This window comes from Protopterus annectens, chromosome 1.part1, assembly GCF_019279795.1.
Source record: "Protopterus annectens isolate FY-2018-M chromosome 1.part1, PAN1.0, whole genome shotgun sequence".
NCBI lineage: Eukaryota > Metazoa > Chordata > Ceratodontiformes > Protopteridae > Protopterus > Protopterus annectens.
In genome coordinates this window covers 1,197,004,305-1,197,020,032 of record NC_056726.1, presented here as the reverse complement: position 1 = coordinate 1,197,020,032, position 15,728 = coordinate 1,197,004,305, and the positions used below count along the sequence as shown (strand labels likewise).

Below are 15,728 nucleotides of genomic sequence, written 5' to 3'. Positions count from 1 at the left end.
GAGGCTGCCCCCGTAACTCAGCATCAGAATCGGGCTTTATTATTGTCTGGTTGGTCAGGTAATCTCAGTCATTGACCAGTATGCTGGATATTACAATGCAATGTGTTTACAGCACATTTTTCTGTACATTCTTTTTTTCTGAACTGCCAGTCACTTCTCATCGTATGACACACTCTAACATGTTAGTCGTAGAAGTTTTTTTCCTTGTAATGCATTATGTTAGACATGGCAAGATGTGTTGCAGCAACTCCTGATTATCTTTTCTCTTTTATTTCAGGAAAAAGGGTCAACATTTTTACAGCTGGGGTCCTCCACGGAGCAGCAGTTGCAAGTAATCTTTGAGGTACTGGAGGAGTATGACTGGACTTCCTTTGCTGTTATCACCTCCCTCTTTCCGGGTTATGAAGATTTTGTTGATTACATTGAAGTTCTTACTGACAGCAGCTTCATTGGATGGGAAAACCGGGGCACCCTCACCCTCAATGTGACAGCAGAAAATAACAGTGGGAAGACAAAGCGACTTCTAAAAGAGGTAGCAGCGCAAGTGCGATTGCTTTACTGTTCGCGGGAAGAGGCAGACATTATATTCCAAGCTGCAAAGGATGTTGGACTGACAGGATCAGGGTATATCTGGTTTGTGGTAGGAACAAACCTTGGTGGAACAGATTATGTCTCAGAACACTTGCCACTGGGAGTATTTACTGTGTTATCAGATGGATGGAAGGATGACCTTTATCATCGTGTTAGAAATGGAGTGGCCATAATTGCACGTGGAGCAGAGGCTTTCTTAAAGGATTATGGGCTTCTTCCAGAATTTAACAATGACTGTAAGGCACCCAACATGACACGAATAAGTGAAAACCTTCACAGGTTTGTCCACTTTCTGATAATTCATTTATTATATAAGTTTTTGTTTGGGTCAGTGCTTCCAAGAGTAAACCATTTGATGCTGGAGAACTGATTTACAATTATTGAAAAATGATATTCCATTTTGAAGAGCTACAATTTTAAGAATTATACCCCTGATGGTTAAGTGCAATTTCCATGCCTTATTGTGATTCCATTACATTTTTAATGTATATATATATATATATATATATATATATATATATAGAGAGAGAGAGAGAGAGAGAGAGATATCGGTGGCTAGATAAATATATGTCGATAGATATTAATATAGATAAAATGCATATGCTAGGCAGAGATTCATGATAATTCTACAAATAATGAAAAGAAAGAAAATAAACATGTTTTGGAGAATGAGTGTTCTGGCATAACATGCCAGTTTCAATTAATTGTCATGCTTTTCACTACTCAGGCAGTCTAAATTTTACATTTCATGGTATTTAAAAAATAAAAAAATGCTGTTGATTTGAGGGAAAAGACTGTAATGCTTAGCCAAATTAAGACAACTGTGATGTGTCACAGAGAAACTGAAAAAAGATATATGATAAAAAGGAAATGCTACCTGCACTGCAAGGATTCCGTGCACAGAAGAATACTTGTGTGATATTGTGTGTGCAGTAGAGCATACCTTGTGCTTTCTTAAGTCTACAGTTTCAAACATTTACAGGGGCACCCAAATTCCATCATTATGAACAGATAATGCTCAGATACTTTGTATTAAATGAATTACATTCTTATCTTTCATAGGTTCATAGGTTCATAGGTTCATACTACGCTATCTGCCCTAGGGCATTTATATGCCTAGCCAGAGTGTGTTTGGCTTTCGCCACCCATTTTAAATTAATTTTGCTATGCCCTTTTTTGAGGTTAGTATATTGTGCCTCTGTCTAACAGTGACACAGAAGTGATACCCAGGGTAAACCTACGATCCCCCATCCACTCATCAAGATTCCTCTTGAAGAGAGTCAATGAGGGACTCTGCCTAACCTGGCCTGGGATTTTATTCCAGAGTGAAGGGAGCCTCTGGGTTATGAATCTGTCCCTCCAGCATATCCTATTTATTTCAGTGCTGAGGTTCAAGTCCCTCGAGCGCGTAGCTCGATGGGATTTGGATTTTCTGAGGTGCAGCATGTCCATTAATTCCGGGTTGGACATGGCTTTATAAGTCAGGCACAGATCGCCTCTGAGCAGGCGGTATGCCACTGAGTAGAGCTGGAGTTTCTTTAACCGGGCAGCATATGGCATCTGTTTGAGCCCCTTGATCCTCTTGGTAATAATTAAAAAAGACAGGTTTTCTGAAGATACTAGTCCAAGATGAGGGTATAGCCTACATATTCTATCATTCATAACTTTGCACAAATAGTAGTTGCAAGTTGGAGTTAGCCTTTTTAAGGTATACCTAAGTATGTTTGGGATGCTTCTCAAATTAACTTTTGCAGGCTCATTTATAGAAACCTGCAGATTGGAAAGAATATCTAGCCACATGTTATGTAAAGTATTTCTCCCGCTGGGTGTCATAGGTTCATAGGTATATACTAGGCTAACGACCACCAGGCCCTTTATAAGCCTGACCATGCAATCCAACTCAGATGTGTCCCTATGTATCATGGGCATTTACTAGGAAGGAGGTATGTTAGTTAGGAAGTTTCTAGAAGTTATGTGGGCAGGTATGCTAGTTTGGGAATTACTGTCTGCACCTGTCTATCACAGACATAGGGATCATACCTGAGGTGAACTTCCAATTTCCCATCCATTGGTCAAGGTTATGCATAAACAGGGTTAGGGATGGACTCTGCTTCATGTGGATGGGGAGCCTGTTCTAGAGAATGTGGATCATTTGAAACACATATCTGTCTCACCAACATGTCTTATTTATGTCATAAACAAAATTTAAATTCTCGGAAGTAGTAGTTCTAATGCTGTTCATTTTGTTTATGTGCAAAAGTCTTTTAGAGCAGGATCCAAAGATGGTGAGTAGATCATACCAGGCTTCTCTGTCTTTTGTAACAAACAGCCTCCAGTTCATACTCTAGGAAACTCAAGTTTTCATAAATAAGAACAGAGATATAAAGTCTGTACAAAACATGCATTTTCCAGTGCTTCTTCTCTTTGTGATAGGTATGCCTTTCACAGAAGTCATCCTGGGGGTATCCTCTCTAGATGTCCAAAACATCTTAGCTGTCTCACCTCTGCGTAGAGGGTAGCTGATGTACTTCGTGATCCTTCAAAATTGCTGAGGCCATTATTTTAATTTAGAAAATGAGCCTAACAATTGTGTAAAGAAATCTCATTTCATATATATGTGTATACAGAGTCTTTTCCACACTGTCACCATCCAGAGTTTGGTGGTAAAGCGGAACATGAGGACACAGACTATCCATTAAACTGAAACATTCATTATGTGTATTATATATTCTGTCCTGTATGTGCAGGGGTTCTGAATAATAGATCTGCAATCTCACCTTTACCGCAAGAAGACACAAACCCAGCAATAATGAACCTTTATATATGCAACAGATTATACTGGCCTTCCTATGGCAACTGTAAATTAAACGTACATAGTTACCATAAAGTTGTTGTTTGTCTTTCGGCTTTTCCTGGTAAGGGGTCGCCACAGCAGAACTCCGATCCGCTAATGATTGGCAGTAGATTTTTCTGAAACGCTGAGGTGCCAGCTTGACGCCCTACCTTCAACGAAGGCATGCCCATTTACGCACACATGTCTTTCGAATGCTACCCAACCGTGGGGAGGACATGCAGACTCCAGACAGAAGGCACTCCCAGGCCCAGCCGAGAATCGAATGGGAGAACCTCTTGCTGTGAGGTAACAATGCTACCACCGTACCACCGCAAGTTACCATAAAGGAGAATACATAATAATAACATACCTAGGGCAAAAGAATTTCCTAATTCAGACTCAAAAGCCCAGAAGGCTATGACAGTGATCTGCTAGCAATCCACAGAATATGCCTGTGAATCTTTGAAGACCTCCAAAACATTTGGACTGGTGATTCCATTGTGTATGAAACTGTCCAAAACTTCAGTGGAACTTGCAAGGAATTATTTGATGACAAATTTAGAAACACTTTAACTAGGTAATAAAAGATAAAAGGCAATTTTAACATGTTTGTCGCTTACTTTGGAGTAGATAATCTAAGGCAGCCTTCCCACTTACAAATGCAAATAGGTATAAAAGATGTATCAAATATCCTAGCAGATATGGAAAAATGCATTTGTTTAATAAAATGAGAGCAGCATGGTTGTTGAACAAGAAGATTTGTTTATCACAGCTCCAGGTTTCAAGTCAACTTTCAGTCAATGCTTATGTTAACTTTACATGTTCCTCCCTTGTGTGTATTGTTTTTTTCTGGTACTCTGCTTTCCCCCCACATCTTCAAGCATGCTGCTTAATTGGCTATTCTCAGATATCCATATATTTTGTATCATTGATAGTGTCTCAGTAGGTACCGTAATCACCTTTAATGCCAGGAAAGTCAGAAAGCTGTGGATTCTATTCTCACACCAGGTGCTTGGATTTAATCACTTGTCAGATAGCACTCAAAATTAGGGCCAAGAGCTGTTAATGAGCTGCTTCCTGTAGTTCAGAGTTTGATTCCCTTAGCCCAATACTTGCCTTTTGTGTGGGTTTAAGCAAGTCATGATCTCCTGTTCTGCATGTCTAGTAGCTATTTATCACGCTACAAAAAAATTCAATCACCTTTTATACAAGTTGCATATCAGGACAAACTGGTTGTCAGACAATGATTCAGTACCTGTCAGACTGGAGTGAAATATGCAACTAAAATACAATTACAGACAGAAGAATCAGCATCTATCAGCCTGGAATGAAATGCGCAAGCAGACAGACTGCTTTGCAGCTGGAGAACTTTATCTCTTTATCCATGGAAAGTAATGAACAGGAAATATTCCATTTAAATAGAAAATCAGAGGTAAAGGTAGATTTGCTAACTGCCAAATGTCTCAACAATGAAATGAATGATTTAAGAAGCTTTTGCCTGCCAAGTGAAGTTTAGTTTGTGTACTATTATCAAAATCTGCTTTAAAGTTTCAAAAGGCATATCATATATATTAAAAGGTATGCCTTCTTTCATTGTTGTAGATCCAGTGAAAAAGAGAGTACTTGTCTCAATATTTATAAAACAGCACCTAAATGCCAGAAGCAAACAAATATATAAATGAATGAAATAAATGCATAGCAATGCATACATATATAAATGTGTAATAGCTTAGGGCTAGATGTTGCTTTTACACAGTACTTCTCAACTGTACAAATTTTCACAGAATGTCCAGATTTTTGCCTCATATTTTTGGTCCGTTTTTCATAAAATTGTGTTTTCTGGCAAATCGTTAAAAATTAAAGTCAGAAAATAAAAACAGATACTGGAGTTTCAGACTTTGCACCCTTCAGAAAATTAATGCTGACGCAAAATCTACTATGCTATCAACTTTCTAAGTTTGTAAGAGCAATATTTAAAACTTGTCCCTATTTTGGGTCTTTGTTCCCCCCATTGTTTATAGCTTTCTCCAGATTTCTTGCTCTAAGAGGTTGAGCGGTGTGGCTGGTTAAATTCAGAATGTATAAATCAGCAAAAACGTAATCTTCATCCCTGACTTCTCCAGAAAATTCTTCTTTTAAATCGCTCCAAACCAAACACTATGATGTTTGGCACATCCAAAAGATTCTCCAGATCCCCCAAGTACCATAAAAATGTATAAAATGAGCAATCCCACTCTAGAAACTGCAACTCCATTCAAGCACCCTGACCTTTGGCTTGACCCATAATTCAGCTTCCAGTTCCACATTGAAAGGACCAAACTTAAAATGCATTTACTTCTATTTTGTGCCTCTTTTTCCTTCTCTACAAACGACAATAAAGCCAACTGAAAAGGTATCCTTTTAGCATAAGTAGAACAAAACACTTCAGCCCTTCAAATGATCTCTTAATCAGTTGGTCACAATTACAAACTCCTTCTGCACAAACAATTTCATTGAATTATACTTGATAAAGCAAAACGGGTCCCCATCTAACAAAGGTCCTACCTGCTACTTTCAGTGTCCCAGCTATTTAAACTGATACACTTTCAAACCTATGTTCTATCTAGACTTCATTAACAAAAAAGAAAAAGAAAAAAACTTCTTATGCAGTTTCTGTCAGTCCTGAAAAACTGCACAGTGTCTTTCTAATTCCACAGCCTCACTCCCTTTACCAGACATGCTTCCTGTCACTGTAGCACGTAAACTTTCTCTATTCCTATTTCTTTCTCTATTCCTGATTCAAATTCTGTTTCACCTAACCAATTACATCATCCTGCCCACAGACAGAATATATTTTTTAATTTCCAATAGTGGATTAACAGACCCTGCACATTTTCAGGGCACGTATATGTGGAAAAACAATCTAGGGACCCCTACTATTGAGGCAATTTTGGTGACTTTAGAAAAAATTTACAAATGGATAATTGTTTTTTATGGAATGTGTTAGGGACAACATAGTGCCTGTGGGTTTAAGGTATACACAATTTGCTAATGGAGCTAAGCAGGAGCCACAGTTTTTTGATAGGCTCATAGGTTCATAGAAGTTTGTTAGGCTAATACCCTAGGGTCTTTACAAGCCTAACCATGTAAAAACCTGAGTGCCCTTATTGACCAAGCAATTTTGTGATCAGCACCAACTGCCCCTGTCCATGAGGGATTTAGGTTCCACTCCTGAAGTGAATTTATGGCCACCCATCCATTTGTCAAAGTTGTGCTTGGATAAGGTCATTCTGTAGCTCTGCTTCACATGGAGTGGGAGCTTATTCCAGAGGAGCTGCAATCGCTATACCTGTCTCTCCAGCATGTTTTGTGTATATCACAAGCTAGGTTGAGATCTCTGGAGTGAGTTTTTCTTGTCCCATTTGCTTTTTGGTTGTGCAGCACTTCCCATTAAGGCAGGTTCTGAAACTGCTTTGTAGGCCAGGCACAGGTCACCTTTCAGCAGCCTGTATGATACTGCATACAGTGACAAGACTATCAATCTTCCCATGAATGTCATATTTTGGAGGGCCAGGATTCTTTTGGTCAGAAACCTCTGTGGTCTCTCCAGCTTCTGCAAGTGTCTAGTGAGGTGCATACAGAAGGGAGCATTGTACTCAGTTAGTGGTCTGATAAGGGTCAGGTACAGTGCAGCTATGACCTCCATGGTCTTGAATGAGATTACCTTATTTGTGGGATGCACAGTGTAGAATGCTTTTCTTACCACTCCCAACACATGGTGAATGAAGTTTAGATTGCTATCAATCTGTGTTCTGAAGTCTCACAACACTGAGTTTGAGCTTAGAGGGGTGCTATCGATATCATAATTAGCAGGGGCTACTTCTTTGCCAAAGTAAATAATGAGGCATTTTTTTGTGTTAAGTTTTAGTTCATGAGTTTGGCACCAATCATTTGTCTGCTTCAGCCTTTTCTGTAGGATCACAGGATCATAGGAAGTTACTGGGCTAATGGCCCTAGGGCTCTTACAAGCCTAGCCAAGTTCTACCCTGATTTCCATGATCAGCACCTAATGCCCATGTCCAGGTTGAATCACCAGGGTGAATTTATGGTTACCCATCCAATCGTCCATGATGGCATTTGAAGAAGGCCAATGAGGTGCTCCGTTTGACATGAAGTGGGAGTCTGTTCCAAAGGGAGACAAATCTAACCCTCCAGCAGGTTCTATTAATGTCACCTACCAGGGTAAGCTCTTTAGAGCTAGTAAAATGAAACAACAAACCAGTAGCCAATGAAGCTGAAGGTCGCAAAGAACACCACAGGTACCAAAATGTAGTTTTATTGAGCGCTTTCATTTCAAAATGCAAGACTTCTTCAGAACAAGTAAAAATTATGAAACCATTATATTAAATGCACACACTCCTGCCTACTGATTGGTTAACCACTAACCACACACCCCCTCAACTAATTAATTTCCAAGGAAACCATTAAACTAAAAACATGCCCCATATTTACAATAACAATCAGATAGAAAACATACATATACAATCAAGACATAGTCACAAAATTCCAAGGATAATATACACTTAAATGCTGTAAAAATATAAAAACTCTAAACATAAAAAGCAGCTTTCAGTTTCAACAAGGGACATATTGAAAGTCTGTCATTAAATCCAGGATAAATACAAGCGTTCATCCTGACCTGTCATATTGGTTCTAAAAATTCAAGGTAATCATCAGAACGGCCCTCCTGTTGCCCTAGGTCAACATTGTCAATAACACAAAACTTGAATGAGTGATTTGGATGATCCCTAATATACCTAAAGAGGGCATTTTTTTCATTTTGGTTAAGTATATCATAGGTATGTTGATAGACCCTCAGTTTAATAGCCCTCTTGGTCTTGCCTACGTAAAACCCATCACATCCTTGGCACAAAGCAACATAGACTACCCTTTGAGAATAACAAAAATATTTCTTTTTTGGTCTTAATGTACCAAAATGTCTAATTTGTATCTCTTTTGCATCGACCATAAATTTACATTGAGGGCATCTGCCACATTTGAAACTACCACTTTTAGTCGAGGTGATAAAAACTTTTTCCAACATACCTTTAAAAGAGATGTCCTTCTTATACACAGGGGTAGGAGTATTTCCTACCAAGTTGAGTACCTCCTGATCAAGTGTGAATACATTCCAGTGTTTCCAAATAATGCTACGAATATCAAATAAATTGATGGTAAATGGTAATATTAAAGCCCTATCAAACTTGGTGGTATTTTCAAGGGCAACAATTTGCCCCAAACCAACCCTGTTGCCCAAAAGTGCACGGTAAACACCATCAAACCTTTTGTTGTTTACTTCCTCCATAAACTTGGTGACAAGCTGCACAGGATAGCCCCTTTTAGCTAACATACCCAATAAAGCCACACATTCATCAGAACATTTGTCATGTTTAGATACCATTCTGGCTAATATCACATATTGCCCTTTTACCAGGGCCTTCTTTTGATGCATAGGATTCCAGCTGTCAAAGTACAAAAGCCTATTGAAGTAAGTGGGCTTCCTGTACAACAAGGACACAAAAGTTTTACTACAGTAATAATCCTTTTTCAAGGTAACATCAAGGTAGTTAAGGGTGTCTTCATCGACACTCATTGTAAACCTCAAAAACAGGGCAGTAGAATTCAAATATTCAAAAAGGCGTCCAACTGATCCCTCCCTTATTTCCGCAACAGGGCTATGTCATCAAGGTAACAACCATAATATACCCAGGAATCTCTAAAAGATGAGTTCAGGACAAACAAGTCTTCCCACTGAGCCAAAACTATGTTGGCAAACACTGGTGCACAGCAGGGACTCGTGGAAACACCTTGCATTTGCCTGAATAGTTGCCCTTCAAAAATCAGGAAGTTGTTGTCTAAAACAAGTTCCATATAGGTCCTGACTGTAAGAATAGTACTGTGGTCCAAATTGGTATTACTACACAAATAGTTGTAGAACCACTCAATCCATTGGTCATGTGGGATCACAGAAAAAAGGTCACAGATGTCTATGGTAACCATTTCAACATGTTCCTTGTTGTAACTGAAAGCTGCTTTTTATGTTTTGACAGTATTTAAGTGTATATTATCCTTGGAATTTTGGGACTATGTCTTGATTGTATATTTATGTTTTCTATCTGATTGTTATTGTAACTATGGGGCATGTTTTTAGTTTAATGGTTTCCTTGGAAATTAATTAGTTGAGGGTGTGTGTGTGGTTAGTGGTTAACCAATCAGTAGGCAGGAGTGTGTGTATTTAATACAATGGTTTCATCATTTTTACTTGTTCTGAAGAAGTCTTGCATTTTGAGACAAAAGCACTCAATAAAACTACATTTTGGTAACTGTGGTGTTCTTTGCTGCCTTCTGCTTCTTTAGAGCTAGTAATCCATGTACCATTTGACTTGCGGATATGCAGCATTTCCAATAAAGCAGGGTCAAAAATTGCCTTATATGTAAGACAGAGATCACCTCTGAGTAGTCTGTGTGAAAAAGAATAAAGTGACAGTGATTTCATATGATCCATATAGGACAGATGCCGAAGACCTTGAATTGTCCTTGTGAGGAACCTTTGTGGCTTCTCCAATTGCTGCAGGTGCTTGGACAGGTACATACCAAAAGTGGCATTGTACTCAATTATTGGCCTGATGAGGAAAGAGTGCAGGAAGGTTATAACTTCTTTTTTTTTCTGGAGGCAATGCCCTTACTTATAAGATGAGTAGTATATAATGACCTTCTTAACACTGTAGACTTATCGTGATCAAAGGTAAGATTGCTGTCAACCTGTGTCCTCACGTCTCTCACCACTAAGTGCATACTTAGGGTGTTGCTATTGGTGTGGTAGTTAGCAGGATAATCGTTCTTACCAAAAGGGATGATGATACATTTTTTGCATTGAGTTTAAGGCCATGACTTTGGCACCAGTCATTTGTTTGTGTAAGACCCTCTTGTAGGATGTTGACCTCATTTGGAGATTTTATGACTGCTCCCAGTCTGCAGTCATCAGCAAACTTTGTCAGCCACAAACCTTTAGTTTTTGTTTGTACTTCAGAGAAATAGATTCCAAACAGTACAGGATCTAGGACTAATCCCTGTGGAACATCACTGGTTGCAGGTCTGCTGTTGGAGGTGGATTCCCCTATTTTGACTATATGTGCTCTATCAGTGAGCTAAGCAACCCATCTAACAATATAAGGGTTGATACCTAGCTAGGTGAGTTTGCAATGATGTCGGAGTGGGGGACACTGTCAAAAAGAAAAAACTAAGCCAGCAACAAGTGAGCCATGAAAAAATAGTAGTTTATTATAACTACTTAAGACTTCATAAAAAGCTTATTTAACAGACCGGTTTCGGCCTGGATTTAACCTGGCCTTCTTCAGTGTATGACAGAAAAAAGCTTGCCAAGTGAAAAAAGTCTTATATAGTAAAACAAAACATTTGATTGGCTGACAAGACACATCCTAGTCATTAAACTCATGAATATTCATGTTACACTAGGTAATATTTATACATCACAAAAATTTGACTCATAAATATTCATTAAGCCCTGGATTAAATAGGGCACCAAGTTTGGTAATCCATTTCTTTTCTTTTGCATCAAGTTTGTGATGCCAACCAGATTTATGGGTTCGATCACCAATGAGTTTGTCAATAATAATAAAATGAAATTGAGCTGTTTGATGTTTAAGTGTGTGTTTATATAAAGCATTGGAAGTTCTTTTACATTTAATGTCACTCAAGTGCTCTGACATACGTAACCTGAAAGGCCAAGAGGTCTGACCTATATAAAAAGAGTGGCAACTACAACAAGCCATATAAATAGCCCAGTCAGTGTTATAATTGGCAAAAAATCGAATGTCATATACTGTGCTACTGTTTCTGCTACTAAATTCTTTTGATTTCAGAATATGTTTACAGTTAATGCAATGACCACAAGGGAAACAGCCAATAAGTTTGTCACCCATAATAGTGGTCTGATATAACTGAGGTAGTACAGAATCAGAGTGATGTTTGTAATGATTAAAATGTGCTGCTAGGTTTTTTCCTTTACGAAAAGAAAAAGAACATACATTGGGAATTATCGTATTAATATTACCATCCGCCTTCAATATGTTCCAATTGTCCTTGATTATATCCATAAATCTGTTGGTGTTTCTACCAAATGTAGTAGTAAAACGTAATATATTTTTTGACAAAGGTTTCTTCTTATATGTCAATAGATCATGTCTATGTAGACCCGAAGCATGGTTTTGGGCCATGGTAACATACCCTGAACTGTAACCCCTATTCATGAATCTGTGGTATAGATCCTGAGAATAATGTTTAAAACTAACATCATCCGAGCAATTACGTCTAATTCTGATAAACTGTGATTTAGGAATGTTTCTGGCTATATGTTTTGGATGATAGCTGGAGGCATGGAGTAAGGTGTTATATTGGGGAAACTTCCTATATACTTCAGTATTCAAGGTATTATCCTGATTTCTTGTGACCAAAACATCCAAAAACGTTATGGAGTTCTGGTCATGAGTAATAGTAAATTGTATTCCCCATTTATTATCATTTAAGTATTCCATAAATTCATGAAGATACTCAATGTCTGATCTCCACACCATCCAGCAATCATCCAAATACCTCCGCCAGATATCAATCTCAGGCAAAAACAGATTATGAGTATCATCATATATCAGAATCTCCTCAATGTATGCCATAAATAGATCAGCATATATGGGGGCAAAGGATGCCCCCATCGCTGTACCTTTGATCTGTAAATAACATTCCTTATCATAGAAAAAGACATTTTTCGTAAGTACATGCTCGGTGAGATTAATCAAAAAAGTGTTAAAACCAGGTTGATAAATATTTGACTTGTGAAGCCAATATTCAATGGCATCAAGACCAGCCCAATGAGGGATGTTGGTGTATAGTGAACTTACATCTAGTGTACATAACCACCAATTCTCCTCTAACTGCATGTCATTAACAATGCTTAAAAATTGGGTGGTATCCTGTATCCTGGATCTAACCCATGAAAGTAATGGTTTTAAATACCTGGTCAAAAATTCAGAAAGGGGCTCAGTAAGTGATCCTATACCCGATACAATGGGTCTACCTGGTGGATGTAAAGGATCCTTATGTATCTTTGGCAGAAAATAAATATATTGTCTAGCAGGATCAGTGATAGTTAAGTGACTTAAAGTTTTGGTTGTTATAATCCCATTGTCAACCGCAGAATGCAAAAAATTATCAATTTGGTGTTTAAACATGGAGGTGGTGTCAAGTGGCATTTTGGTATAATATCGAACATCACCCAATTGCTTGTGAGCCTCGATATCATAATCACTCCAGTTCATCACCACCACCGCTCCACCTTTATCTGCATGAAGAATAACAAGATCTTTATTTTGTGCTAGTTCATTTAAACAAGACAATTCATTGTCAGTCATGTTATTCGGCATAGGTAGACAAGTATTAGACTCAAAATGTAAATCACTCAGTACACTGCGTAAAAAAAGATTTACAGAAGGATGCATAGGAGGTATAAATGAGGAGGCATGATATTTAAAAATATCCATTTGTTGCTGTTGTTCTTCCCCCTTATCCTGAAAAAACAATTTAAGGTTAATGAGTCTACAAAATGTAAATAAATCCTGTGCAAAAGTGTCTTCAGGCACAAAAAACCCAGGTATAAAAGATAAGCCTTTATTCAATAAAGATGTTTGTTCAGGTGTTATTACAGTGCTAGAGATGTTACAAACATTGTTAGCAACAACATAATTTACTTGTTCGTTAATACTTCCATAAGATTCTGTAGACTTGTAACCCTTCTTGTGTTTCCTGCCTCCTCTGCTCCCTCGATGTTGCCTAAAGGGGATGTGTAGTTTTTACGTTTAGGAGTGGGGGACTCCATGGTGTGCTGTGTTTCTGTGTCAGTACCTGATGATGTATCATAATCAGTGGTGTCAGTATGATTACCACGTCCTTTTAAAATGGAACGTGGACGTTTTTTTTTGGAACTGGATGTATTTCTATTATGCATCTCTTGAAATCTAACATGTCTAGTGTATTTGAAGGGTTGCCCCTTCTCGTAATCAGACTGATCACGAGAAAGTTTTCTTTCCTTGAGATGAGTATCAAAATTTAACAAATCTGAACTAAGTTTAGATAATGATGCAGAAAAAAATGTATCATTCTGATACTGATTACAATCATCTATTAATTGTAACACCTTGGAAGTTTCTTTATCTATAATCCTAGTGTAATACTTTGATAGAGATTCAACAAACTTCATTGAGCATTCTTGTTGAATGGATAACCATTCTGTAGTTAAAATATCATCAGGGTCAGCTACTAGAGGTTGAATTTTGACTCTCAAACCCCTAGGACTAATGCCTTTAACCAAATAAGCTTTGAGTAATTTAAGGTGCCAAACAAAAGATCTTAGTGTTTTCATGTTTTTGTTTAAATCATTAAATAGTTTTTCACATCGTTGTTCCGGCTTCATGGAACTAGTATTTGCTAAACCTTCAGAAACATGACCAATACCAAAAGGTGCAAGGTCATCCCTATCGGATGATAAATCCAGAAATATTTTATTTAAATCCATTATTGGTGTAAAATGAATAATATATAGATATGAAAACAACCACGCCCTGTATTAAAGAAAAGAACAAACAACAATCGGACAATAATGGCAATATTTCAGTTTGTGCAATATTGTACAAACAATAGCCACGTCCAATACAGGACAATAATGGTATAAAAAATCAAATTGGAGTGAATGGATACTGTGACAATCCAATGCACAGTATCAAACCACTTTAACAGGTCAAATGTTGAGCACCTTAAATGTGGAAAGATTTTTATGCTGGTGTAACCAGGGCAATAATATATAGTTTTAAAGGTCCGAGAGGCAAAACTGAAAAAATTAGTACTCAGACCCTGAATGATATAAACAGCCCAAGTGATAAGGACAGATTATATATGTTGTATCATCCCAAAAAGTGCATTATAGTACTTTAAACAGATATGGTCATGAATTCCCAGTAGGCAATGTGACTAAGATATTTATGTATAGACTACTTAATAATATTAGGATATGTGACAAATAGCCAGAAAAAACATTTGGCAGAAATATATAAATAATATATAGCTAGTATACTAGTTCAAAACATACTAATATCCAGACATGGATAAAAAATTCACATAAGCTTAGATATTGTTGTTATTTCAACATATACAATATTTAGAGATTAATTCAAACTGATATACAGCATTTATAAATCAAAAAACATGTACACATAATCCTAAAAAGATCATACAAATATGTACATATAAAGCATGCTTCAAATATGATACAAGTATTCTCATGTATCCCCTAATCAGTTCCGTTGACAAAAATACTGTCCAGCTAGTGTTAAAACATTCTTATAGTACACATAGGACAATTATATAAGTGTGATTATGTATACATCACATAGAGCTCTGACAATTTTGTGCTATCCTAAGCAAACAACGATAGTCGCCAACTGATGTTAACCATGAATGTAATTCAAAAACACTTGACCAGAAACAAACATAATTCCCCACATATGTACTGACAGACTGAAATAGAAACTAAAATAATGTCCAATAATATCCAAAAGTAAAAAAAGAGTTGTATCCCTACTCATAAATTATGGACATATAATATTCATGAAGAATATAGTGAGGTTACAGAAAAAACATATTAATAGAGTTCAAGCACAGTAATCACATTCACAGTTCAAGGTCTGATGTCCAACGACCTGATAAATCCCACTGTCCATTCCTATATATGGTAATACTTTCAGCGACCAAGTAGTACGTTGCCAAACGAAAAAGATCAAAATGTCCCCCAAAAATTAGTATAGCATCGTTTGTCACAATCACGATGGAACTTCAATTACATACGCCAGTTGGAACCACCAAATGATAGTAAAAGTTCCCAAAACTGTCTAACAAATGTGACGCCCAAAGAAAACACTGCACCACACTAGAAAAGGTGGTTAGATCCGTTGAGTGATATATCCTCACGATAAATGAATGTTAGTAAGCGCCCACATCAACACACACATAGTTTCCAATTCCGCGTAGTTATAGTCAACGACTCACCAGAAAATGACCAGTCGCTTAGATCCGATGAGTGATATATCCTCACGAAAAATAAATGTTAATAAGCGCCCACATCAACACACACATAGTTTCCAATTTCGCATAGTTATAGTCAACGACTCACCAGAAAGAACTCCAATGATTAGTCGCTACA

At 37.5% G+C, this 15,728-nt stretch overlaps 1 protein-coding gene across 1 annotated transcript in view; it reads left to right on the top strand.

The window, feature by feature from the left end:
- Nucleotides 1-15,728, top strand: part of LOC122815911 (glutamate receptor ionotropic, NMDA 2D-like) — a 1,415,655-nt gene that overhangs the window by 133,961 nt on the left and 1,265,966 nt on the right. Inside the window, 1 exon segment of the mRNA XM_044088769.1 lies at nt 278-870. Coding sequence (XP_043944704.1) covers nt 278-870 — 593 coding nt within the window.